This window comes from Dufourea novaeangliae, unplaced genomic scaffold (genome assembly GCF_001272555.1).
Source record: "Dufourea novaeangliae isolate 0120121106 unplaced genomic scaffold, ASM127255v1 scaffold168, whole genome shotgun sequence".
In the NCBI taxonomy this organism is placed as follows: Eukaryota; Metazoa; Arthropoda; class Insecta; order Hymenoptera; family Halictidae; genus Dufourea; species Dufourea novaeangliae.
The window spans coordinates 2,896,473-2,921,180 of NW_015374062.1; the positions used below are offsets into that span (position 1 = coordinate 2,896,473).

At 37.4% G+C, this 24,708-nt stretch overlaps 5 protein-coding genes across 5 annotated transcripts in view; 3 read left to right on the top strand and 2 right to left on the bottom strand.

The window, feature by feature from the left end:
* The first annotated feature begins 944 nt into the window (after positions 1-944).
* Positions 945-2,474, top strand: LOC107190250 (DTW domain-containing protein 2). Its single transcript, XM_015579025.1, has 5 exons — positions 945-1,193; positions 1,367-1,528; positions 1,592-1,772; positions 2,076-2,278; positions 2,345-2,474. The coding sequence occupies exons 1-5, from the start codon at positions 1,108-1,110 to the stop codon at positions 2,472-2,474; spliced, it is 762 nt and encodes a 253-aa protein (XP_015434511.1). The 5' UTR covers positions 945-1,107.
* Positions 2,475-2,681: 207 nt separating this feature from the next.
* On the bottom strand, positions 2,682-5,938 carry LOC107190239 (protein arginine N-methyltransferase 7). Its single transcript, XM_015579015.1, has 9 exons — positions 5,768-5,938; positions 5,549-5,698; positions 5,234-5,455; positions 4,922-5,154; positions 4,146-4,275; positions 3,862-4,088; positions 3,234-3,792; positions 3,014-3,174; positions 2,682-2,940 (listed from the first exon to the last, which is right to left on the bottom strand). Exons 1-9 carry the CDS (start codon positions 5,936-5,938, stop codon positions 2,682-2,684), a joined length of 2,112 nt encoding a protein of 703 aa, XP_015434501.1.
* Positions 5,939-6,897: 959 nt separating this feature from the next.
* On the top strand, positions 6,898-7,779 carry LOC107190253 (protein TSSC4). The gene has a single exon (XM_015579028.1). The coding sequence runs from the start codon at positions 6,968-6,970 to the stop codon at positions 7,718-7,720; it is 753 nt and encodes a 250-aa protein (XP_015434514.1). The 5' UTR covers positions 6,898-6,967; the 3' UTR covers positions 7,721-7,779.
* A 1,996-nt stretch (positions 7,780-9,775) lies between these two features.
* Positions 9,776-10,801, top strand: LOC107190212 (N-alpha-acetyltransferase 11). Its single transcript, XM_015578982.1, has one exon. It carries the CDS (start codon positions 9,870-9,872, stop codon positions 10,422-10,424), a length of 555 nt encoding a protein of 184 aa, XP_015434468.1. The 5' UTR covers positions 9,776-9,869; the 3' UTR covers positions 10,425-10,801.
* Positions 10,802-13,588: 2,787 nt separating this feature from the next.
* The window catches only part of LOC107190208 (breast cancer anti-estrogen resistance protein 1), a 70,926-nt gene continuing 59,806 nt past the window's right edge, over positions 13,589-24,708 (bottom strand). The window contains exons 4-10 of the mRNA XM_015578979.1: positions 20,716-20,848; positions 19,214-19,237; positions 18,264-18,534; positions 16,255-16,607; positions 15,372-15,664; positions 14,580-14,936; positions 13,589-14,047 (exon numbers count right to left, since the gene is read on the bottom strand). Coding sequence (XP_015434465.1) covers positions 13,760-14,047; positions 14,580-14,936; positions 15,372-15,664; positions 16,255-16,607; positions 18,264-18,534; positions 19,214-19,237; positions 20,716-20,848 — 1,719 coding nt within the window. The 3' untranslated portion in view covers positions 13,589-13,759. The remainder of the gene's footprint in view (positions 14,048-14,579; positions 14,937-15,371; positions 15,665-16,254; positions 16,608-18,263; positions 18,535-19,213; positions 19,238-20,715; positions 20,849-24,708) is intronic.

The window sequence follows — 24,708 nt, forward strand, 5'->3', positions numbered from 1 at the left end:
CGTTGTTCAAACTTCGAATTTAATGCGTGACGAGGAAAACTGATGCCCGTTCAGCAGTGTAAATGTAATCGAAATCTTTGAAAGGAGGGTTGCCGCCACATAAGGGGCTACGGTAATACAGGCATAATTAATTTCACTAATTCAGGAGTTCTGCACTATTGTGTCCATGCATTAAGTCCTGAGGGACAATTTGAGACTAATGACGTTCATTTTAAGCGCTTAATTAGTGAGATATACGAATTTTTGCATCACTAGGAATTCTCACTCACCTGTCGGTATGATTTGGCTAGCAGTTTGAGCAATTCGCCACGGGTGGCGCCACTGGTCAAAAAAATAGTGGTATTGCACGATTAAATGCGATTTTAACAGTGTTCTGGTCGTTTATTGTTATTGTCAATGAGAGGGGATTAATCTACGTTCTTTAAGCTATAAATCGAATGCTTGGTCAAGACGGAAGCTATCCGTATAACGGTGTAACAGCTGTCTAAAGTGAACCAAGCAGGGTACGCATGACCAGATACAGTGTCAACCGTTGCAAATAAATGTGATTTTAACAATGTTCGTGTAATTACTCGTTCCGAGCTGCTAGAGAGTACTAATCTAAGTTCTTTTAACTTCGAATGTAATGCGTGATGAAGAAAAATGATGCCCGTTCAGCCGTGTAAATGCGATCCAAACCTTTTGTTGTTAGGGTTGCCACTCCATAAGGGGTCAGCGTTAATAGTGGCATAAATAATTGTACTATGTAATTCTGGTGTTCTGCAGTGTTGGGTTTATGCATTAAGTCGTCAGGAATAATTTGAGACCGACGACGATCATTTTCAGCGCTTAATTACACCGGAAAATAATTTTTTATTACTTTTTTGGTTAATTGATATTAGGAATAGGAGTGGAGGTAGTGCCGGGATTAATGAATAACGCATATCTATGATTTGATTGTTTTTTTATTGAAAAAATCCTACAAAAGTATACAATTTACATATGTACTACATGTGTAATACATGTATGATTATTACAATTTTGAGACTATCTCATACTATTTATTATGCGTGAACCTCTATCAACCACCAACGCTCAATATCTTCTTTATTTTTATACGTTACTATTATGACGAACGAAGAAACTGTATGGCAGGAATTATCAGAAATATTTGCCGATCCTCCGGAAGCAAGAGACAAATGCTCACAATGCAAGTAAGTGTATAAGTAATATTAGGTTATTTTCCAATATTTTAATATAATCTATATATCTTATATATTGAAAGTTCAAATAAAAATAATTGTATAAACAGTGTAAGAATTTAAAAGCTTGTATTTATATGCTTGTTAGAATTAGTCTTAAGTAAAGTATTATCATAATTTTGCAGGAGACCAGTACCAGTATGTTGGTGTCCAGGATTACCAAAACACCCTGTGTCTCCTGCGTCTAGAATAATAATTTTACAACATCCTGCTGAAGTAAAACGTTGTTTACGCACTGCACCTATGCTGGCTCTAGGTCTGGAACCTGGGAAGTGTATAACTTACAGGTAACTAATACAAAAATAGTTATATGAAGAACAAAATTGATTTTACTATACGTTTTACTTTAGAGGAAAAAAATTTCCATTACTCAAACATGAAGGTTTAACAGAAATTTTAAATGATAAAAATACTATATTAATATATCCATCTCCTGATGCCATAGCACTTGATAAATTAACTCCAGTTGGTATGGATGGACAAAAGCCTTATAATCTTGTTTTGTTAGATGGAACTTGGCCACAGGCAAAGGTAGTGTAATATGTTTCAATGAATCATATCATATTACTACTAGGGATGGTAATAATATTACTTTGATAATTTAACACAAAACATATTACAAATTTTATTAACAGAAAATTTATTACTTACATCCTACATTTTGAAACTAACTAAAAAATCCTAATAAACATATTCCATAAAACCCTTGTTTTGGAAATGCAATCACATTAAAATAAATTAATGCAAGTGTTTATTAGAACTTGTCAACTTTAAATTATAAAGTATGTCCATGTATTTTTGGACATTTACCAATCATCCTGTACATTGGCATAGGCAATATATCATTCAAGTCCGGCACTTTGTCTTTTACGAGCATGTAAACTAATTGGAGTTCCAACAAGCGAATATGTCATTAGAACACAACCAACCGAAGGATGTTTATCTACACTTGAAACAGGTGCTTTTGCACTTTCTATCTTGGAAGGTGATCCAGAATTGAAGAATAAAATGCTTGGACCTCTACATTATTTGTGCAGGCAAGCTACTATTTTCATGATACGTAAATGTAATTTTTATAAAAGTAATAATCAAAAAAGTTTCAGGTTTCAGTTAGAAAATGGTGCTGTCACTCATCAAAGTAAAGAATTTCTTATTAAACAAAAGAGTTATCCTAAACTTATAGGACGGAGGCTAGCGAAACAATTACGCATGTTACCTGAGGAATCTACATAACATTTTCCATTTGTTAGCTTAAAGTGATAGGTCAAACACTAGTTATAGTTATTTAAAGAGATTTATTCTATAACAAACGTTTAATTTTTGATAAACATGTATAAAGGAACGAAATTTCGTTTCTTAAAGGAATGAATTAGAATAAAATTAGATAAACGAGTAAAGTTTTAATTTAAGAACACATATTTTTATAAACATTGCGTCAAGTTATTTCAGAGCTTTTGACAATATGTGAAAATCAAATTTCATGTTTCCATGCTGTGGTACAAAATTGAATGACCATTGCAGAATGCTTTGCTGTGTAACATTCATTATGTCTCTGAATAAATGTACACCTTGTCTTGTAAATGGATCCCACGATATTCGCTTGCCGGGCTGCGTTTCTGTTTTAGATCCTGATGATACGGTAACCTCCGAATCTAAATGCCAATCAACCCATAAAACCACACCGTTACACGATCCTTTCCTAAATAAACAGATAGCACACCGTTGTTGTAATAGATACTTTTAGCAAAACAAAAGAATAAAATGAATCTTACTCTATAATAGGAACAGTATCCGAAACGTTTGTAGTTTTGCATTCATTAATATTTTTCGTTAAATCAAATTCTTGAATGATAAAAGGTAAACTCAATGCTTTGGTTGTATACTCCCATAATGGTTGAGCCTCTACTGGACTATCACTTCTCTCGCTTGATGCCTAAATAATAATTTTAAAAATAACTTTTTATTTCTTATACTATCAATATGTCAACTCACCTGAACGAGTTTATCAAAAATCGATAAATCGAAACCTTCGCAGACACCAAGCGATGCTCGTATCTTATGCAAATCTTTAAATTCAACTACAACACCCATTATTGTCGCTGCAATCGGTATCCTCTCAACTTTAGATGAATATTTGGAACTGAGATACCAAAAGTAAAGATTTTCCCATGGAACGATTGAAGTAACAAAATACGGTTCACCGAAAATTAAATTAATTGTACTTTCTGGAGGCAAATCATCATCAGATTCAATGATTTGTATCCTTTCTGAGAGTTCATTTGATTTAATAAAGGTTTCTATAGTTTTTCTAGACAGAAAATTTGTTTCTAAAATAAATACTTTCTTTGCACCTAATTTAATAGCCGCAAGGCCCAATAAACAACCATCAGACAAACATAAGCAAACTGTGTCTGAGGTAATCTTCTTCTTTAGTGCCTTAATATACTTCTCATTTCGTTTTTGGTCATTTAATTGTCCTATGCGTGTTCTACAGTAAGCTACATGAACGCCACAACTACAAACAGGCCTTTCGCAATCTGGTACTTCGTTTCTGTAAGTAAACAATTACAGCATGTGCTCTAAAGCATGGTTTTACAGTAAAACGTTTAAATCAACGTACATTGGTTCACTTATCAATTGGAACCATAGAGAGTACTCATCATGATACCCAATTAAATTAATTTCAATGTCAGTGGTAACTGAAGTTTCTACAGGCAAATAATAAATAGCTTGCATCCAATGATCCCTCCATGGTATCAAGTCTGCTATCTCTGTAAGAGTTAAGCCCTTATCTTGTAACTTCTTTGTGTCTGGATGTTCCCAAACTGGTGCACAACTTAACAGAACCTATATGAAAATTATTTAGCAACAAAGTTAAAGTATTCTTCAATGTGTAACTATTACCTGATTGTCTATGTCCATAATTAAATCCCACCACATAAAAATAGCATGTGCTGTACCACTTGACGTCGGCTGTACATGTAAACACACTTTTTCATCATATAACAAAGGTGTTTTGCCAGACAAATCAAACCTAAAAGATTTATTTTTAAGTGTTTCAGATAAAGAGTTGCAAACTTTTTAGGTGTATATTGCACATCAAAATAAACACAAGTCTAAATAAATGTACTTCTTAAATTTAGTAATATACAAGCAACAATGAAGATAGAAACCATCACTGTAAGTCTGTTGTGAGTGTGTCATAGAAATACATTAATATAAACCATTAAGATATATTAGTAAATTAATAATTTGCAAGTTTTTGATACAATAAATATTACATGATACTTCAAAATGATGTTGCAAAATAACATACAAAAGCCATATTTGCTTTGGTAAATATTGAGTTTAAGAAGCTTATTTGATGAAATAAATGTATCAATTTTTTATGAAAAATTACAGGATATTAAATTCTTGACTTTACTCTGAATTATTCAGCAATACTTTCAGCTATCTGATATTAATAGTTTAGAAATGAATTTAAATTAATAGTTTTTTAGTACTAACAAGATTGAATCAGTCTCAAGAAAATCACTATATAGTTCCACCAACGATTTATTTGTCAAAACTTCATTCCTCACTTTCTTAAGTATTGTGTACCCCAAAAGTTCATAATCTTTTCTTTATGAAATATTCTACATATTATCCATGAATTGTTTTATATCATAATATGCATTCACCTAAATATAGGCTGTGGTGATATTAAAGGTTTAAATGCATCATGAGGAAATTGAGTTAATTGTATATCATGCACTGCAGCTGCTCCAAAACAAGACTTTACACAATTTGGTATGTCTAACAAGCATCCGTTCTTCTGTTCAATTGGTTGTACTGTGTTCCATGCATGAACAGCAGAACTCTCAACAACTTGTACCCAAATTGTAGCACTATGTGGTACAACTATACTATTCTCCTATCAAAAGAAGAGAAAATAAATCTTACATTGTAATTATGTAAGAATGTATGCGAACTTAAAAATGCATTATGTATACTTCAAGTAGATGTTCATGAGCGTGACGAAATGTAGACAGAGCTCCCTCTCCAATAAGTTCAGTGTCAAATACTTCAGTAACTAAAATATTTGCTTTCTTGGCCATATCACCATCCTTTCCCACTGTCATTTTCGTAGATCGTTTGTGTATCAATTTGATCTTATCCTCGAAACCATTTTCTTGTATTATTTTTATGGCACATTTAGCCATTGGTGTAAAAGCCTAAAGAATAGTCTTAAAATTTCCAACTTGTAAATATGTAAATTACAAATTTATAAATATAATCATAATAAAGTTCCTGAAGAAATTAATCACCTCACATGCTGTTATAGTATCTGCTCCACATTTAGCAGCCATCATCGATAACAAACCAGTACCAGTTCCTATATCAAGTACATTAGCTTCTTCTCCCATCTGATGTTTCTTTTCAATTGCACGTTTAAGGGCAACATAATATTTCTGATTCTATAATTACAACAGAATTATTCCTGTCTGATAATATTAACATATTAAAGAATAGAACATAACACTAACTCTTTCACGATCGTGTAACATATCAGCGAATGCTGATCTAGCGATTTCTTGATGGTAATCATAATTTTGATCTTTTTCCTCCCAAGTAGTTGTACCAGTCAAAGGATTTAAATATTGAGTAAAAATACTCATTTTTCGAATAAACAATCGATTTAGAGAAAATCTAAGCATATATTACTTACGGATAATTCGATGATTTAAAAAAAGTACAGCACCTTTTCTTTACATGAAAAACAATATTTTGAGCAGGTTTTACTTATGAGTATAAAACACGAACAAATTAAATAATAGGTTCGGTTTAAGTTAGTAATGTTTATTCGAAAATTATAAAAACCAATTAAATCAATTTGACCAAATCTAAGTAATGTATAATGATATACAAATGTTTGCCAATTCCGGGGTTATGACACATGTAAACCACAGCACGTGCGAGTATCATAAAACTGCATAGGCATATACATATAATCATATATAATAGATGTGTGGCTGGAGCATACACAAGAGACCCCGTGTGTGTGTGAGAAAGTGGGGTCATAGAACCCCCGGAGCTTGCACAAGAGACCCCGTGTTTGTGAGATGTACATATGTACATATTTATTTATCATGTATATCTTATATTACGTATATCGTTATAGTCGTACATACGTTTATGTTTATGTGTTTTATATTTTATAATAAATATATAAAGTATCGTATTATATTTTATTCTCTCTCAACGCAGAAACAACTTTTGTGTTGGGTATCAAGGTGAGGAAAATATAATTTGATACAAGTAGGTATCGATACTTTTGTTTGGATACCGAGTAAGCATCGATACCTTCATACAAAAGTAGTTACGAGTAAAAGTATCGATACGTTGGTGGTTTCGATTCAACCCTAGTTTTGTCTCGATGTTCAAGATAAAATGGCGACGTACATGAAACGTAGATTAACGTCAATGGAACTGTTGTGTTTCTTGAAGTTTTGAGTATTGAAAACTTGAACAATGGTAGCACGTAATTTTGAAATCTCCTGAATGTCTAAAAATTGTTTAAGAATTTTATATCGAATGTTCTAACCTATTATAACGTCCTATTGAACTTGTATGTGGTGCCAGTTTGAAGAATGTTATTTATGCTTTAACGTTTCTATCTTAGAAAGACGTGTAGAATTTATATTGAAACGGTAATGAAAAAGGTTTTTAACATATAATACACAAATATGCATACCTCAGGGGATTTTGTTCTGCATGGTGGTGACACCGCATTTGCAAATAGACAAAAGCTTTTGTTTGATAAATTGTCAGATGCAGAACAGAAGTGCAATAAGGATAAAACAGTCCTTGAAATTATGGATGAAGATATGATTATTGATGAAAGAAATGATTCTCAAATTGTGAGATCAGGTCAGAAGCGAACACATGAAACAAGAAGGTTTCGTGGTAAAGAAAGTATTTTCAAACGACCTGAAGGTCCTGCACCACGTGCAGCTAATAGAAATATACCAGATTATCATAAGAATCCTCATAAATGGATGAAATATAGTTTGGGTGATGTATCTAATGATGATATGACAGAACAAAGCAATACAAGAGCTGCATTATCATTTTTAAAAGAGCTAAGAGCACGCAGATCAATATATCAAATAGAGGCTGCAGAGAAAATGGATGTCAATGATCTTACATCAACTGAACACGATCAAACTAAGATAATATTCAAATCTAAAAAAGTTAAAACAAATTCAGAAATTGAGTTCAAGAAACCAGAAAGTAATATTCAGAAAACACAGAATGAGCCAATCATTGTTGACCATGATGACAAACCAATATTTAGAAGTAGCAAAATTATTATGCCAGAGTATGTTGTTGGACAGAAACAGAAGAAGAAAAGTAAAAAGGACAAGCCTGTACAAAAAATAAATCGTTTGAAACAACTTAAATTGGATCATTTAGAACAATTGAACGAAGAAGATTGAATATATGTTTGACCCTATTTTAATAAACTATGTTTAGTTAAACATTTATAAAATATAAATATATCTTCCATTACTTATAATTAATATTATTAATAATAATATTATTGTATAATTACATTAATAATAAAATACTATGCATTACATTTACTGGAAATTTCTATATACTCTGTAGATAGAAGTAGTGATAATACATATTGATATACCAGTATTTTCATCCAACGTTATATTTTTATAAAATGTATAATGGTAGTATAAGGTATAGTTGTATAAAGGTATAGTTAAGACTTTATGAATTTTTGAACTTCTTTCTAGTTAAAGCAATTATGAATTTTTCTTAATTGTGAAAAGTTCGAATAAAGCCGCTCCAGGGGGTCTTTCCGGAAATGATGAGAATTGCGCACACGCATTGCAAGTTGTGATTACTTCCTGTAGGCTTTGTCATTGCTATTCAAAAGTCCTTAGTCTGTTTTGATTATTTTCAAGTTTTTTATGCAAGCTATGGTAATCAGTGTATGAAACAAATTGTTGGACTTTGGTAAGTTACGTGACACTGCCTTGAGAGATTATACGTTTCGCTAAATTATAGCGAAAAGCTAGTTTTCTTGATTGGAAGGGGAAAAATTTATAACCTGTATGCACATCAACTCGTCATGATTCAAAATGGCGTGTCATAGGTGAATGAAAACCATAGGCGACTTCGCTACCTGATGTGCTAAATTCGTCGTTAGTGTTCTTATATTTGGTGAATTTATTTCTCTTGCCAGGAAAGCAAGAAACAAAGAGGTTATGACACAGTCCCTGTGTGCGTTATTCTAGAAAATTTGTTAGTATACTCGTAGTTGAGGTACGATTTAATAATGCAGGAAATCGTCCTAGCAGCCTTCTCCGTGATATCGAGTCTACTCATAGTATTTGGCCTGGTGCTGCTGGGTAAGAACGACAGATAGTAACGTTCTGTTATTGCTGCGCGGTACGCGGAGTGTTTCGAAACATTGTTACCCGACCTGTCGAGTAGTCATATAGTTTCGTATTCGAAGGTATAGTTGAAGAGTTTTGACACACACATACTTAACCTCTATCGTCACGTGTATGCGCTGTCCCGATACTAAATATTTTCGGTTGGAAACATTAAGACCTTTTCTGTCTTGTTCTGTATTTATGTGAATTATAATCGAGAATCTTTCTTTAATTGCGTTGTTTTAGTATTTGTAATATTATCTAGTTTATTTTGACTTCATATTATGAATAGTATTGCAATAAATTTCTTCAAATGTACAGGGTGTTCCAGATATACAATAAGTGAGTTACCAAATTATTGTCACATTCACGAATGTGATAAAAATGTATGAAATAATAAGATAAAGGACTTTTTAATCTTAAAAAACGAGTTATAATATTACATTACATGTTTTCGCATCACAAAATTATTGGTACATTTTATAAAAGTTATATTATATACTCTGGTAAAGTTAATATTTGGTGGGCAACCCTTTCTGTTTAATAATATATATTTGTGGTATTGATTGTACCAGCGTTTTTAAATAATCAACTTCAATGTATTGTTATTCTTTTAATTTACATTGAAAATCAGTTTTGCATATTTTATCGACTAATTTTATTACTATTGCTTTGTAAAAAATCTGATTTTAATGGTATCACCATCCAATTATTACAGTTAATTCTAGAGTGTTTCAGTGCACATAGTACTTTCTTGAACAACTGTAATGCCTAGGCTAATGACTTCTTTGAATGTGTCTGTATTACTGCTATGCAGAAGCTATTGATACATAAAATACTTTTCCTTCGGTAACATGGGACACCCTGTATTTTTGATATATTGATACATTGTACATATTATTAAATAATCTTCACAGATGTGTTTATATGTTTTTTTTCACAGGTTGGTATTTAGTTTGGAAGTTTTTCCTTTCACGATTCCGCTTTGTCCGGGAATTACTGGGTGGAATGAGTGAATCGTCATCTGTCAATGATTTAAAGAATGGTAGATCACGTATAAAGAAAATTCGCAGAGATTGAAGCTTGACTTAAAAATTGATGAGATAATTAGGCAAGGCTTAAGTGCACGCCCTAAAGAAGATCTAACCAAAGGAGTATTTTAGTTGTGTGTGAAATATTTTAATTTACAAGTATGTCTATAAATATACGCTGTGCAAATACGGATGATTTGTTAAATGTGCAGCATTGTAATTTACAATGTTTGCCCGAGAATTATCAGATGAAGTATTATTTATATCACGCTCTTTCTTGGCCACAACTAAGTTATGTGGCTGAGGATGAAAAAGGCAGGATAGTGGGTTATGTCCTTGCTAAGATGGAAGAGGATTGCGAGGACAATCCTCATGGACATATTACCAGTTTGGCAGTGAAACGATCTCACAGAAGGCTTGGTATTGCACAGAAACTTATGAACCAGGCTTCCAGAGCAATGGTAGAGTGTTTTGGAGCAAAATATGTGTCACTACATGTACGCAGAAGTAATCGGGCAGCCTTAAATTTATATACAAGCAGTTTACAATTTGAGGTGTCAGAAGTGGAACCAAAATATTATGCAGATGGAGAGGATGCTTATGCCATGAAACGTGATCTCAGCAGTTTTCACATAGAAAAAAGTACTGCAAAAGAGAAAATGAACAAAGATGGTAATACGCACACACATACTGGCAGATGCTGCGATCGTTCATAGTTGGCTTTGGATATTTACCTACAACTAGGTTTTAATTAATTTTTTGCATCATTAGTTCCGTACTACTTGAATCTAAATCTGTGTCACTAATGCATATTGTTCATACACAATTATGCATTAGAAATATTTGAAGAACACTGTTTGTCAAGCATAATGGCTTGAATGTTTGACCTGTACATTATGTGAAGAAGTACTCAACGAAGTATTTGTGTCTATTCAAGCCTTACCTGAGACATGGGAAATGTTTTATATGCCACTGTGAAAGGGTGTACTTGTTAATACTTATGCAGGGATTAGGAGAGAGACGTCTAAACTATTGTATGTACTTTCATGCAAATGGAGTTGAGAGTTTCTAATAAATGTATCATTGCGTGTAATTAATTGATGTACCATGTTATTTAAAACCCGTAAATCTTAATAAAACGATAAACTGACGGAAAAGTGTAATTATTATACTTTCTGTCTGTATATTCAATTAATCTTTATTGAACCATTGAAAGTATAATATACAAATAACGCGCTAGTATACAAAATTATCACCCAGATTTCACCAAGCAAATTAAGTGCAAGATGATACAAACTTTCTGAACAGAAAACTTTAGTATCCATTTACCTTCTCAAAATTGCATCGACGTTGTGTAAAACAAATCTGATTCGTTTGCTCTATTTGTAGATACTTTTCGCACTTGAGTATAATTCAATGCTTAAAAGTTACGATTTGATATTGCACAATTTTTCAATGCTTCTCTTTTACCTTCTGCGTTGATACATTATTGTATTTATGTATACAAATATACTTATGTACACATTAAACGCCCTTAAAGTAACATAATCGATTCAGTTCAAAGGACACGTTAATCTAAAGTGAAACGTTGGCTAATCGTCGAATTCCCTGATTGGTTTGTTCCATAAAATTTTTATGCAACAATTACCATGTAACTTGATTATATGCAATAATATTCAACCAATTAATTCAAGTTCTATCCAACCGGAAGAATATCGATTGCAAAATATTCTGCTACGAAAGAATATCGTCGCGTACAATGTATAAAGGTTGAATAAAACAGAATGTTACGAAACGATAAGATTACTTCCACGTTCGATCGACAATGCATATTTATGTCATATGTTTCGATATCAAAGAAAAATTGTCCGCTTAATATTACGTCACGATTATCGGAATACGATTCAACGAGAATGACAAGCACCTATTTAGTATCGACTATGTATAAATTCTAAATATACAGTAACTCTAACTGCCTTGAATGCCTGTTATCTTACAAAAACACTTCGCCAATAAATTATAATACAAGTTCTCGTAAACGAGGTTCGTGTTCACGCGATATGCTCGATTAATATACTCTCTAAAAAATAAACTACATATAAGCTATCGTGGTAAATATTCTAAATACGGACGATCGTCTGAAAGTACATACATATTTTCGATATTTTTGGTATTTACATTTCAGCGATCTTGGATTCTCCCCGTGAAAGAAGGAGACAAACTGTTGTGTCTCGTAAGGCAAAAAAGTAAATACTTCAAAAAATCTTAAAGCTGCGTTAAAAATGTACGGTTGTTGATTACCACTAAAAATTTTAATGGCAGCGTACGAAGAAAGTAATTACCTATACAAATTAGGAAGCACAGTGAAACAAAAAGGGTTTCACTGGATCTCCGTGAAATGCGACGCGTGTGTATTTATAATGATAATTTAAGTTCTGCCGGTTGTGCAAGTTTCGAGTCTAATTCCGGTAATGAAACTAATCTCTTAAGACAATGACTTTATCGCTGCGAAACTTTTACATTCGACAAGTATTATGGTCGACAAAAAATCGTATTCGTGTTAAATTATTGTTTTTCGTTGCCCTTGTAAGGAGAGCGCGGGGTGTGGTCGAATGAACATGGGAATGGTTGTAAATAGCCTACAAATTCAATGTTTTTCGTTTCACAGTCTCCGGTGTGCGTTTATAATTGATTGAATGTTTCGGAAGATCCGTAAAAGGACCGGCACGAAAAAGTCGCGTTCCGGCAATAAAATCGTATAAAAATTCGTTTAAAATGGGCCTCCGCAAAGACACATTTGCGTTGTACATGGTATGTACGCCAATTAATTCTAGTCGTTTGTAAATAACTTATGACGTCTCCAATAAGAATCATTGAAACACTGCGTATAGTTGACCTTCTTCTGTAAATACGAACGTATAAACGTCGAATTGCAAAATTTTAGTGATTTGTTAGATTACCGATATTTTGGAAAACTATTTCCCCTTCAGTTTTTAAGTTAAACGCAATTCGTCGACCGGTTTTCTTATTTGGCCGTAATATTATATTACCATGCTTATAAATGAAATTGTTACCGAATAAGAGGCACAAATACAGAGCTGCCTATGTTCTGTAAATGTTTATCGACGTGGTACACATCTACGATAATAACTAATACGCTGGCAATGACAACGGCGCATTATATTTGAAATTAATCTCGACGATTCAAGAGGCATTTCAAATATGTTCTACACTTGCTATGATGTCTCTTACGTTGTTAATGTATTCCACACCTTTAGCTAACGAATGACACGGTTACATGTGTTTTCCTATAAAAGGATACATTGTCTATATTCTCGAGTATACAACGCTCCAATTATTCATGCCGTGCGGACCATATGGTGTCCAACCAAGAACGGCACGGAATTATTGAAGTAGTGTGTACAATTACAAAGACGCTTGTCCCGAAAGAGGTTTCCTTAAATTCTAGATTCCTGTGCTTTGGCAGTTGCGTAGTTCTAAGTAACGATAGGCCTCGAGAACTATTTATTGCGATGAAAGGAGCTTATTTTAGTTGAACGAATCGCTTCAGTCGGCGTTGTTCTTCCATTCATGGTCCAAGTTCATATATTCCCGCCGATTAAATGAGGTTTGACGCTCTGGGCTCTATTTGACTCGAATATTCGTAAGTAGATTCCACTACCATAGGAGACAAAAATGAATCTCCTGTCTACAACTAGGTCCTTATGGAGACTCTGGTCTACAGATTATATCTCTTTTTTTTTTTCTTACGAATCACCTTGCTAATTCTTCATCATCCCGTTTACAATCAGTGACCTTAACTTCTAAAGCCTGATGGCCAACGATTGCGACAGCTGCCGACGTTTTCTATTTTTGCTCCCCTTACGACGATTCAAGTTTTCTTCAGGTGGAAACCGTTTGACCGTCAAGCCGATCCAAGGAACTTGCACGTAAAGAAAGTCTTTTAGTAGGATAGGAATGGCGAAGCCTGCTGAATTCGCATGTCGCCAGCTTCCTTCGTGTCGAAGATTACGATCTGATCTTTGGGTGTTCAAGGCTGTTGCGCTGCCTGAATCATCGCGACCTTTAGGTCTTTAGCCAAGTGAGAAACGTCTACGACGCTGTCAACCATCTCTTGAACCGCGGACACGCTGGGGAAGAACTGCGCTGCCTGTTTCGTTTTCGACACAGTCTGTTCAAGTGCCTCGTTCAGCGCGTTTGCGCACTGTAACACGCGTGTTTTCACGTCGTTTCTAATCACGTTCCTGTGAACCGTGTCGCCGATGTGCACCAACCGGTGAGCGCTCAACACCACGAACTTTCCATGTGCCAGGAATACCTGTTGCGACAAATAAAAATTTGTTCTATTACTTTCGTTGAAGGAGAATAGGACAAATTTTATTTGTTTTCTCTCCTACAGTGCAGTATTTGCGCGTAGAGTTGTCAAATAAAGAAATTTACTCTTCGTTTCACTAATACTTGCAGCATAGGGTATGTGTTATTTATGTACAGCAAGAATTATTTAAACATTATATTTAATAGATGCGTCATAGGTAGCTTGGTGACTTATGGTTCAGATAAAAAGAATTATTGGGAAAAACATGTAAAGAAAGTATTATGTCTTTCAATGAACTATGCACGAGAATAATCAAATTTGTATGACGCCTGATCTAAGAGACACCTTGTTAAAAAGAAACATTGAGTATGAAAATTTCTGATATAATCCATTAAAAAAACGTATGTATATAGACTGAAAATTGTATGGATTTATAGCATAAATCGATTATTGAATGCCTATGATTCTAGAGCCAATGGTACTAAGGAAATAAAATGACAAGCAATCATAACTGAGATGTACGCGTCATACTTGCCTTAGGCGGTTGATTGTGCGCGACCGTTTGCATGAAAGCGTCAATGGCGTGAGTCAGGTGGTTGCCATGCGTGATCACCTGGGCGACGTAGAAAGCCAGCAATTGTTTGTCGTCAGGATCCATGGGTGTCGGAGTTGTGGGTGGCATTTGAATCGCCGCATTGTCCGCCTCGGATACAAGGAGATCGTAATTACTACGGAGTTCCTGCGGCAGCGTCGCCCTTAGCTCTTCGCGTTGCTTCGCGACCACTTCCCTCGAGTCGAGATTTACGTAATCGTAATCCTCTCCGGCGCCGCTGTTGTTACTGCTGCCGGTCGAGATGATCGACGACCGTTTGAAAAGCAACGTCGAATTCCCCTGTTAACCACAAGTCACGTTTCTTTCAATACCAATTTCGTTATACCATATTCTGGGTAAGTATTATTAGGTAATTTTATAATTATCCAGATATATCCACAGTCAACGTCAAGACAACAGTCCAAAAAATAACTGAACGTTTTGAAAATACAAAAAAAAAAAATAGCAACAGAAAATTTGCACGTGGAGAAATACATCCTTGATTGATATTGTGTTAAGGTTTTATCACATTTGGATCATTAGAAGCCGAGTTATTAGTTGCAATAGATTTTGCCGTAGTTGGCAGTCAACGTGTTAAGTGGGAATCATTAATAGTATCAAATATGGAATACAAAGAAGAAATAAAAACAGAAGAATGTAACAATTAGGTCCGGTTTTCTCTGCTTAACTCGATTTCTTACGCTCGATTCCAGCCTCTAGACTCTAGATGCTCACCTGAATGAAACTGGCGACCTGACGAACGTCTTCCGTGAGTGCTCGAGCGCACGCGATCAGCTGATCAAGCGGATCCGGTTGCGGGGGTAGCACAGGGGTGGAAGGCGGCCCGTTAGTAGGTGTTGGGGTATCACCGCCCCCACGACAAAGCTTCCCGGCGTTCCATTCCATCGCGTCCAGGTTGCTCGCGGCCTCTTGCACGAGCTTGTCCGTGTCGCGTAGAGCCTTGACCAGGGGTCGTAATTTTGTGGCCAACCCCTTGTCCGGTGCTTTGCCCGCGTTCCCCAGCGTGCCTGCGCAAAAAAAAAAAACAAATCAGACGGGTCACTTCAGCCGGAATCCTCGCCACCCTCCGCTTCGTTAATTCGACTCGAGGCCCGGTTGTCCTTCGTTAACGGCCACTTCACGGACGGCCGTACGTTTTCTCGTGAGAATAATTTGAGCAATCAAGGAACGTGCGCTCTCCGATTTACGGGGAACGGCTCTGGGTTCTTGCAGCCTGATCGGGACGGGATTCGAAATCGGGCGTTGATCGCAATTATTCGAACAACGATGTGTTCGATTATAAGTAGACTATGGACTTCGAGAATTCCTGATATTACAACAGAGATTTTGGTAGCTGGGCACAAGCTACAGCTCTGTTCCATGCGAAGTTGGAAAACAATTGTTGCCTGGAATGGACTTAAGTCATTAGTTTAGTCTTTTCAAGATATTACTCTTATCACACATTTTTTCAATACTATTAATACACCATACAATCTACGTATAATGCTTGTCTTTTTTCCGTTTCTCTTTGCATCCTGCGATGTTCTATGCTTGTGTAAGAAAGAAAAATAAAAAAGTGGTCCAAAATAGGTAACTCTTCCCTAACAGGGGTAATTACCTTCAGCAAATTCAGCCAGGTCATGTAAAGACGTTCTAAGCCTATGGGCAGCCAGTTTGAGGTCCATCAAGGTCGCGTCTAATTGCTGGGGCGTTCTCCATTTGGGGCTGACGAAGCCGAGTAACCTGGCTATCGCTGTCGATGCCTCGCTCTGCAACCTCTGCAAGCCTTCCAACGCGGAGTCCAGCTCCAGGGGAAGTTCCTTGCTGACTGGAACATCGTAGATCTGCTGTGTTTGCGGCGGAGGTGGAGGTGTCGGTGTCTTAGGCACGGGCGTGTTGTGCCGGGAAGGTAACGAGGAAGGTGGAAGACGTGAGCGAGGTACATCGTAATCAGGAGCAGCTAGGCTGGATCTGAAAAATGAACGTCCGTTCGTTGTTAGACTCTATTGCAGGCTTATCCGAAGGAAGAAGTCCTTACGCCGTTGGACCCAAAACGATTGCGGCAACGAGGGATCGGTGCAGTTTGGTATGAAAGGGAGATTAATGAAATTCGTAAAAATTAGCTAAATAAAAAGCTGAATAGCCATCGCGTGCTTCGGTATTAAAACTGGAAAAATTGCGAAATGTAGAGTTAATCATCAATCAGACCCTTTTCGTGGACAAATGTTATTAAATAGTCGCTATTTAATTGCCGCTTAGGGCACTGCTCTCCAACTTAGCTCTCGGGAGAGGCACTTCACGCGCCAGCTTCCCTTTCCAATCTTTCGTTCGCACCGTGTGTCTTCATGGACAAAAGAAGCTCAGACTCCTGTCGTTGTTACGCCACGGTAACTGCAGACGATGGTGGGTGGCGGCTCTTGGCTGTGAAGAGCCAAGTTGGAAAGCACTAGCTTAGGCTGTTGAAAGTTGTCGCAGATATGACAAACGAGTAATTTCATTGTCAAGGAAAATAACATAATACAACTGAAATTTGTGGGTACTTCATTTTCATGGGGTTCGTGGATTTTTGGTAATGGCAAAGAATTTTTCGTGTATTTCATTCGCAAAAATTTCACGGGTTTAGGAACCTAAAGTGTAATTATATTCAACTTCAAAGTTTCACATTCGTTTGACCATTAAAGCGTACTTTCATCAAGTACCATTAATTAGGGGCAACGAAAAGGGAGCGAAATAACGGCGGCAATTCCAGAAGAGAAGTTTCAAACTGGAAACTTCGAGTTTTCAAGGATCCCATATAATTAAGTACTGAAAAATATCTTGCGTTACCATTAAAACCGAATAATTTTCCAGTACTTAAATGAAAAGTTTTTAATGTTAGTCTTCGGAAATTTTTGGGATGAATCATGTATGTATAAAGAACGATTAACAAGTTTTACGAGAAAGTACAATTATTGAAAAATGATCGAATATTTCCTCCATACATTTCGATGAATGTAGCAAAAGAATATAGAATATGTAACTTTTCAGATACAGGTATCATTTACATCCAGACTTAATGTTACGGATGAAGCCATCATGGTCGCTACCCTTTCGGTCTCCAAACTGTAAACGGAACTAATTTCTCTGAATCCGTGGTAGGAATGACCGCCGTTGGCACTGGTCCGGTATTCAAGCTCGAGGTTCTCGAAATAAATCTCTTCCTAGCAGCTGTATGCCTCGTTACTTTCGCAAATATACACGGTTCATCGTACTCGACGTTGATGCTTTAAATACACTTGGATTACATCGTTAGCCATTGTCGTTGTAATCGTAGAAAATTCCCTAAAGAACTCTAAGAAAGAAATTTGTAAAATTGTATTGGTGCATTCTAAACAACCGACAAACAAGTAAACAGTTTGCAATTTAACACTAACAATAGTAAATTAAATCTATTATTATTAAACTTATTGTTAAGTTCCACAGATAGCCATACTTTTTTCTTTAATTTACGGGGGGAAAACCTTGAAAAGGTGCACCGCCTTCGCTGGGGGCGGATACGGCCAATGCGGGATTTCACTACACTAAAAACCCCCCGGTGACTCCCGGGCAGCGGGCTGGTAGCGAGAAGTTCGAAGGTGTTACACGTACCTGTTCGATCCGCTGAGAGATCCGTCGTTTGTAAGGCTGGACGCAGAGCTGCTCGGTGTCAAGGGCTGCAATTGCCTGGGCACGTCGTAGCAATCGAGAGGCGTCACGCCGGAGCCACCGGAGCAATTTGAGTTCGGCGTACAGGAGGGTGGTTGCCTTGGGATATCGTAACACGAGGGTGCAGGACTCGGGCTGCTCGCTGGCGAAGGAATCACAGGAACCGCTCGTGGTGGAACGTCGTAGCATTCGCTCGTATCGCCGCCGTTGTCCACTGAAAATGTCAGCAATAGCAAATCGAGGTAACCTTGTGTGCGAGTAATTAGGACTGAAATGTTTTACGTTGAGTATTAATGAGTATTAATGAGTGACGATTAAATAATTGTTCGACAAATGTCGATCCATTCATAAAGAAGTATTATTTTATTGTACACATTGAAATTTCCACGTTTAAACAATTAAAAATGACGAAATATTTTTCTTATCTTTTATTCGTTATTCAAAACTTTTTATCTAGATAATTCGTTTGCCCATCTCTGCAGTGGTACATTGGTGTAAGTGAAACACTTGTACATAGGTGTGTCACATTCAAGCTAGACTTGAAAACGGAGGGGGAGCTACCGAGCTACCTCGCTTGTCCTTACTTGTTTCGTGAAATCTAGATGTAAAAAGCCACTGTTTTAATTTCTTATACTTTGTCTATGATTTCCATAAAGTAACATCGACATTCTCTAAGTATAAAGGGAAATTGTGATCTAAGTCCTTTCGAAATTGCTAGGAAATTGTTGACTTTGCGTTCAAAGACTCCGGTGCGAGATATCATCGAGAAAGCCAGACGGAAGGCGAAGTAACCGTTACACTGTAGACATATGAAATTAATTTTATTTCTAAAACGACCGACAAGCACCTCCGGCTGAACGTGAAGGGAAATTGCTGGTGTCACCTGAAGGAACCGCTATTGCGGAGGCTGCGTTTATTCGTTATGGATGATCAAAGCGAGAGGATGAACCTTTTGACATTTCTCATTTCTGCAGTCAGAGTCAAAGTAATATTTAGTAATTTCATTCTTCATTTCACAGAATGTTTATCACTAATCGGTTGTATGATAGTTAGTCTAATGTTATTAAAACATTCATTATTTATATAATTATAATACCATGAATGTTTGTATATCATAAAAATTAGACTATCTTAATTGAAAATGAAATTCTCTTTTCAATAAAAACCATTGGACCAATGTGAACAATACTTACCTACTACATGATTCTTGCCGATTGTAGATGGTTAACATATGTCTGACACGACAAGAATTTTTTGCGTAATAAATAAAGCGCTGTGCACTTTGGAAAATAAAATAGAAATATAGGTTTCATGGATCGGGAACGGGATATTCCACGATATACAGAATTAGCATAGGAAATCTAGCAAAGCTATCGGCGGAGCATCGACCAATCTCTCTATTGCTCGTGAGAGATTGCTGATCTTGTCTTAGCTAGCCTGTCGACCGACTGACCCGGTTTGCTTTGAATCCAGCCACTTAAAAATTACGCTCATGTACTGAGAACAATTGTATCTCGATCGTCGCGATACTTTGTAAATAATTTGACGATACATATTATCGGATTTTAATGGCTCGCGGGCTAATACACTTATAAAGTATAAGTTATAAGTGTATAAGGCATACACTTGAAAAACCAGGAATTTTAAGGAAGAATCATTACAAGTGTACAAACATTTCAAGTGAAATACGAAAAAAATACGAAAATAAATAGGAAAACGTATATCCTGGCACCACTTATCAGGGTCCGCAGAACTTACAATTAGTTAGCAACTTACTATACATATAGAAAAAAGAAATAAGAAAAAAATACGTCGAAAAGAAAGAATAAATTCTTTTCGTTTGAGGTTTAGTTTTCGAGAAAACTGAGTTTGAGTATTCATCTGAAACACGTGTGTCCGTGCTGCCAATAAGTAGAAATGGCCTGCAATGAACAGACACTTCAGCGAAGTCCTATTTTACTGGCCGTGTATTCAACAAATTTTCAAGTTCGATTGTCTCCAAAACGAAGCATTATCCGAACAAATTTTATTCTTTTTTTTTCGACTTAATTTTTCTCATAGAATTACACCCTATCCTGTTTTAAAACCTTCTGAGATATTCCATATAAATAACAAAGGTATGAATTTTAGGCGCGTATTTACTATCTCTGACCATTTTGCGTCGTCGTGTTGTCAGTCCAAAGCGTTAAACACTTAATAAGATTAAATCATTGTTTGCCAAGCTTTTGGCAAGCATTCTACTTATTCAAGAAGTAACATTTTATTATAAATGTTCGAATTTCCACGTTTGATCGACTAAAAATGGCGAGGCGCTTTTTTTATTTTTTAACCGTTACTCGAAACTCTTTATCTAAATAATGAATTTGCCGATATCTGCGCGCACGAAAGGGCTGTTACGTACCTGTGTTGTGTAATTGGTCGTTGTTCGAATTCAAGGGTGAATCGTGTCTCGAAGGAGGCGCGGGACTTCCCCGACTCGCTGGAAGATCGTAAAGATACACGTCACCGCACTTCTGTGGAGTCACCACCTGCACAGAAAAGATCAGAGGTTGATTAATTGCCACTCGCTCGATCATCGGGATAAGCAAAGTGACGAGAAGTCTCTGTTTAAGTAATCAGCGCTGCCACTTCAAGCCGGGAAAGCGTGTGCACTCGACTCGAGATCCAACTGGTAATTTCAATTTGATTTCTAACCTTTCTGCAAATATTTTCGAGAGAATGTTCACTCTTGAATATTTTATTTTATATTACCGTACATAAAGTTCTTGTACGTGAAATCGATTCAATATCTAAGAGGTAATTTTAATTTTATTTTATATCCTTTCCGGAATGTTTGTAAAGAATGTTCACATTTATTTGATTCGAGATCTAGGAGGTAATTTCAGGAATATTCTGCTATATTGTACCAACATATATTACATTTTTTTATTATTCAAATAAGCTACCATACAAATATTTCCAATTAACTTACAGTTAAGTCTGACTACTCGAACGATGAATTTTTCTCTTTTCCTCTTCATATTAAAATAATTTCTCTTTATATAATACACACAACAAAATGCTGTTCCGGAACGTTAAAGGTTTGTAGTAAGGTTTCTCATGCGGATACTGGAATTTATTCGCAGACCCGAATTTGCACGAAGCGACGATCCACAATGGCGGGCTCGTAAAATTGTCGACATTAATCTGTGCCGCCTATAAACGCGCGAACCGTGAAATCCTTTTAAACGAATGGGGGCAGAATGAAACGCTAATTGAAACGGTCCGTAGTGTACAATTATAAAAGTAGTTCGATTCTCCGAGTTGTATTACACACTCATGGTGTACAATTATAAAAGCAGTTCGATCTCGTTGGTTGTTCTAGATTGTGTTTCGCAATTTAATGTGGGTAATGTACCAATTTTTAAATATTCTTTATTAGTTCCTTACGACGGACACACTTATTAAATTTATTTCTATTAAAATGCTGCCCCCTATTGAACACCGGGCTGTAACATTTTTCACGGAAATATTGAACTAATTTAAATAATTTTTTGTATAACTGACTTATTATTTAACTGTTTACATTAAATAAAAAATATACGTATTGAGCAGAAATCAGGACGTGATTAGAAATAGGGTCATTGATCCTACTGGCGGTCAACTTCGTCGCAACGCAAGGGTTAAATGCGTCGAATTACTTTTTCGTATACAGAATAAAGAAATTCTTTTGAATCTGGAACACCCTGTACCTTTGTGTGAGCGCGCCAACGCACACTCTCGCGCGTTCCTACCGGTGAACCGCGAAGCTGCAAGGGAAAATGCAATTTCGTCGACAAAACTTGAGCGCAAAGAGAGAGGGTGGAGTGGCGCATCATCGTGGGGAAAGAGGATCGAGGAACAGAGTGGGTGAAGAGGAGAAGAGGGGACGTGGGAGCCGCGTGCATCCCCCTGGAGCGCAATCTCTGGGCTCATCGTTCGCTGCTTTACAATAATAGAGGCTCTTCAAACCTTGCGTTACACATAAGCGTGCTACACTTTTTATTGTACCTTCTCTTACGAGCCGTGGCAGCTAGAGGGATGGATTTGAACCTTCGTGAATGGACGTGGTTCTGAACCTTCCATTTCCTTTTGGTTAAATGCTACTTAATTATATTTAAAATAAATTTCAATTTCTGAAGATTTATGTATTTTGTTGTGCTGCATCCCCCCACTATTCAACTAAGTAGACCCCCGAAAATTGGATAGTCCCGGCCAACAAAAAATCTTAATCCGAACCTGAGTGTATGTCCTGCCTGAATTACCTGTAGAATCCGACGTCATCCCTTCCGAAACAAGCATCATCGTTACACACACGACATTTGTCACCTTCGAAAATATTTCCCAAACAAAAGGAGCAGCAACACGGGACAATCCGTTTACGTTATCATCGTCCATAAATACGAGTTTCAGAAATTTTTTTTTTTGCTACCGCGTTTCACCCGGGTTTAGTCTGTTTTCGAGGAACATTTGCTTTCCTGTATCGCCATGGCAACACCATCAGGCGTGATCAGTGAATGAGATGGGGCCGAAATGATTTGCGGTCAGTGCTCGATCACGGTTTATCGATGACGAGCCGTCCCCTGGGAGAGTCAGCCTCGGGGGCAGGGTGGACACCGACGAAAGGGGTGTGGCACTCCGTTATTTCGAGGGTTGGCACGCCGCTCGCCGACGATAAGGACTGTGACCCACATTTCAGCGGTTACTTCTGGCCAGGATATCGAGCCTCCTGCAGCCGGCGTTCCTTGTCCTCATTCGATCGGTATCTCCGTGGGCTGTAAAAGACTCTGGTTCCCTTGAAACAATGGGGTCGAGCAACCGGGAAAATCACTAATTGTCGTCACGCCGCGCGTGCCTACCACCCGACACGGTGATTTTAACGAGATCGCTCCTTTCCCTCTCGTGATCTCACCTTCTACCTTTCGATAAGGACGTTTAATATCGAAGCCGTGTAGAAAGTGCCGTTACATGGAGACGTGCCATCAGCTGATCGTTGAAACTGAAAGTTTGGTTAGGTTTCAGGCCGCATCTCGGGGATCTCGAGAAGCTTTTTAAATCGAGGGTGGGGCCGCGAAAGGAACCTAAAATTGTCGAACGAATTGCTTTATACTCTGGCCCTGTTTCTGTGGTAAAAAATAAAAACTTAAAAAATAAAAATTGCTATTTCGTGATTCGAACCCGAACGGAACCGAAAAAGAGGATTCCTAGCCTGACGGTCTACCACCTACGCTCTTTTATTATTCTGGCAACACATCCAGTTGCAAGGTGACATCCATACATAAAACATTATCACATTTTTAGTAATTAATTTCTCCAAGATAAGGGAGAGATCATTCTTACTACTTTCCGAGATTGTTCCAGGCGATCTCCCCTACATCCGAAGAAATGTTGATCATAAACCTCGGGATACACTTCGTAGGCTCCCCTCGTTATCTTCCGCTTACAACCCCCGAACGCAGTCCATCTTCCCCATTACATGCTTGTCCCTTGGTCCCGTCACCTAATTCCGTCCGTAAATTAGCTCTGTGTCTATTCGGATGCAGTTCGAAAATCAAAGATAATCTCGTTTCGTCGCGTTAGTTTTGTTCGCGCTCAACCCCCCCCCCCCCCCCCCCCCAATGCGAAGAAGGAATCCTAGCACGTCTGAGCCCTATGTAAACCGGTCCTAATCAGATTTGCCGTGGCTCTGAGTCACAGAATCGAGGAGTAGACATGATCGAATTTGCAATCCACTCGGTACCACACACGTTCCCTGTGTACGCATGTATAGAACGTTTGTCCTGGTCTATCGTGCGTGTGTGCGAGAGGGATGAACACACACATGCACGCACGTGATTCACCTCGTCTTATGGAGCTGGCTGCGTGTTCGCATATAGAAAGGTCATAAGCTCCGGTTGGGGTAGGACCGTGTCTCCTGGGCGTTGCTCGTCATTTATTGGGGAGGATCAACGACATCCAGTCGGATTAGAAACTCCCCGGTGACGTATACGAGAACCGGCAGAGAAACGCGTTGGGGGGTATTTTCAGGGCCTTTTTGCCACTTTATTTATTTGCATGTTCAATTTCGTTCATCCCCGTTACAACCGCGCCGACGTCTTTCATCGTGTCTTTTGCCCATTTACGCGGAAACGTCACTTCAACCGTCTGCAATTACCGGTGCAAGCTTACATATATTTTCATCGACTTAGCCGCCGCTTTTTATCCGTTTGCTCTTTCGTGCGGTACATGGTATCGCAAAGTAGGCGGACCGGTGTCACCGCGCTGGTCGTCGCGCTTGTTAATTAACCGTAGGCCAGCCTTTAATTATCGCGGTTTTTCTCGCGGTGCGCGAGACTTGTCCGCGCGTCGATGGAATGCGACAAGAGCGACG

Bases quoted from the DNA above. Each gene is read 5' to 3' on its own strand.
- LOC107190253 (XM_015579028.1), top strand. From the start codon at position 6,968: ATGCATACCTCAGGGGATTTTGTTCTGCATGGTGGTGACACCGCATTT.
- LOC107190250 (XM_015579025.1), top strand. From the start codon at position 1,108: ATGACGAACGAAGAAACTGTATGGCAGGAATTATCAGAAATATTTGCC. The intron at 1,194-1,366 runs GTAAGTGTATAA...ATAATTTTGCAG, and splicing joins GACAAATGCTCACAATGCAA to GAGACCAGTACCAGTATGTT. The intron at 2,279-2,344 runs GCAAGCTACTAT...AAAAAGTTTCAG, and splicing joins CCTCTACATTATTTGTGCAG to GTTTCAGTTAGAAAATGGTG.
- LOC107190212 (XM_015578982.1), top strand. From the start codon at position 9,870: ATGTCTATAAATATACGCTGTGCAAATACGGATGATTTGTTAAATGTG.
- LOC107190239 (XM_015579015.1), bottom strand. From the start codon at position 5,938: ATGCTTAGATTTTCTCTAAATCGATTGTTTATTCGAAAAATGAGTATT. The intron at 4,089-4,145 runs GTAATAGTTACA...ATTTTCATATAG, and splicing joins TTATGGACATAGACAATCAG to GTTCTGTTAAGTTGTGCACC. The intron at 3,175-3,233 runs GTGAGTTGACAT...ATTATTATTTAG, and splicing joins TTTTTGATAAACTCGTTCAG to GCATCAAGCGAGAGAAGTGA.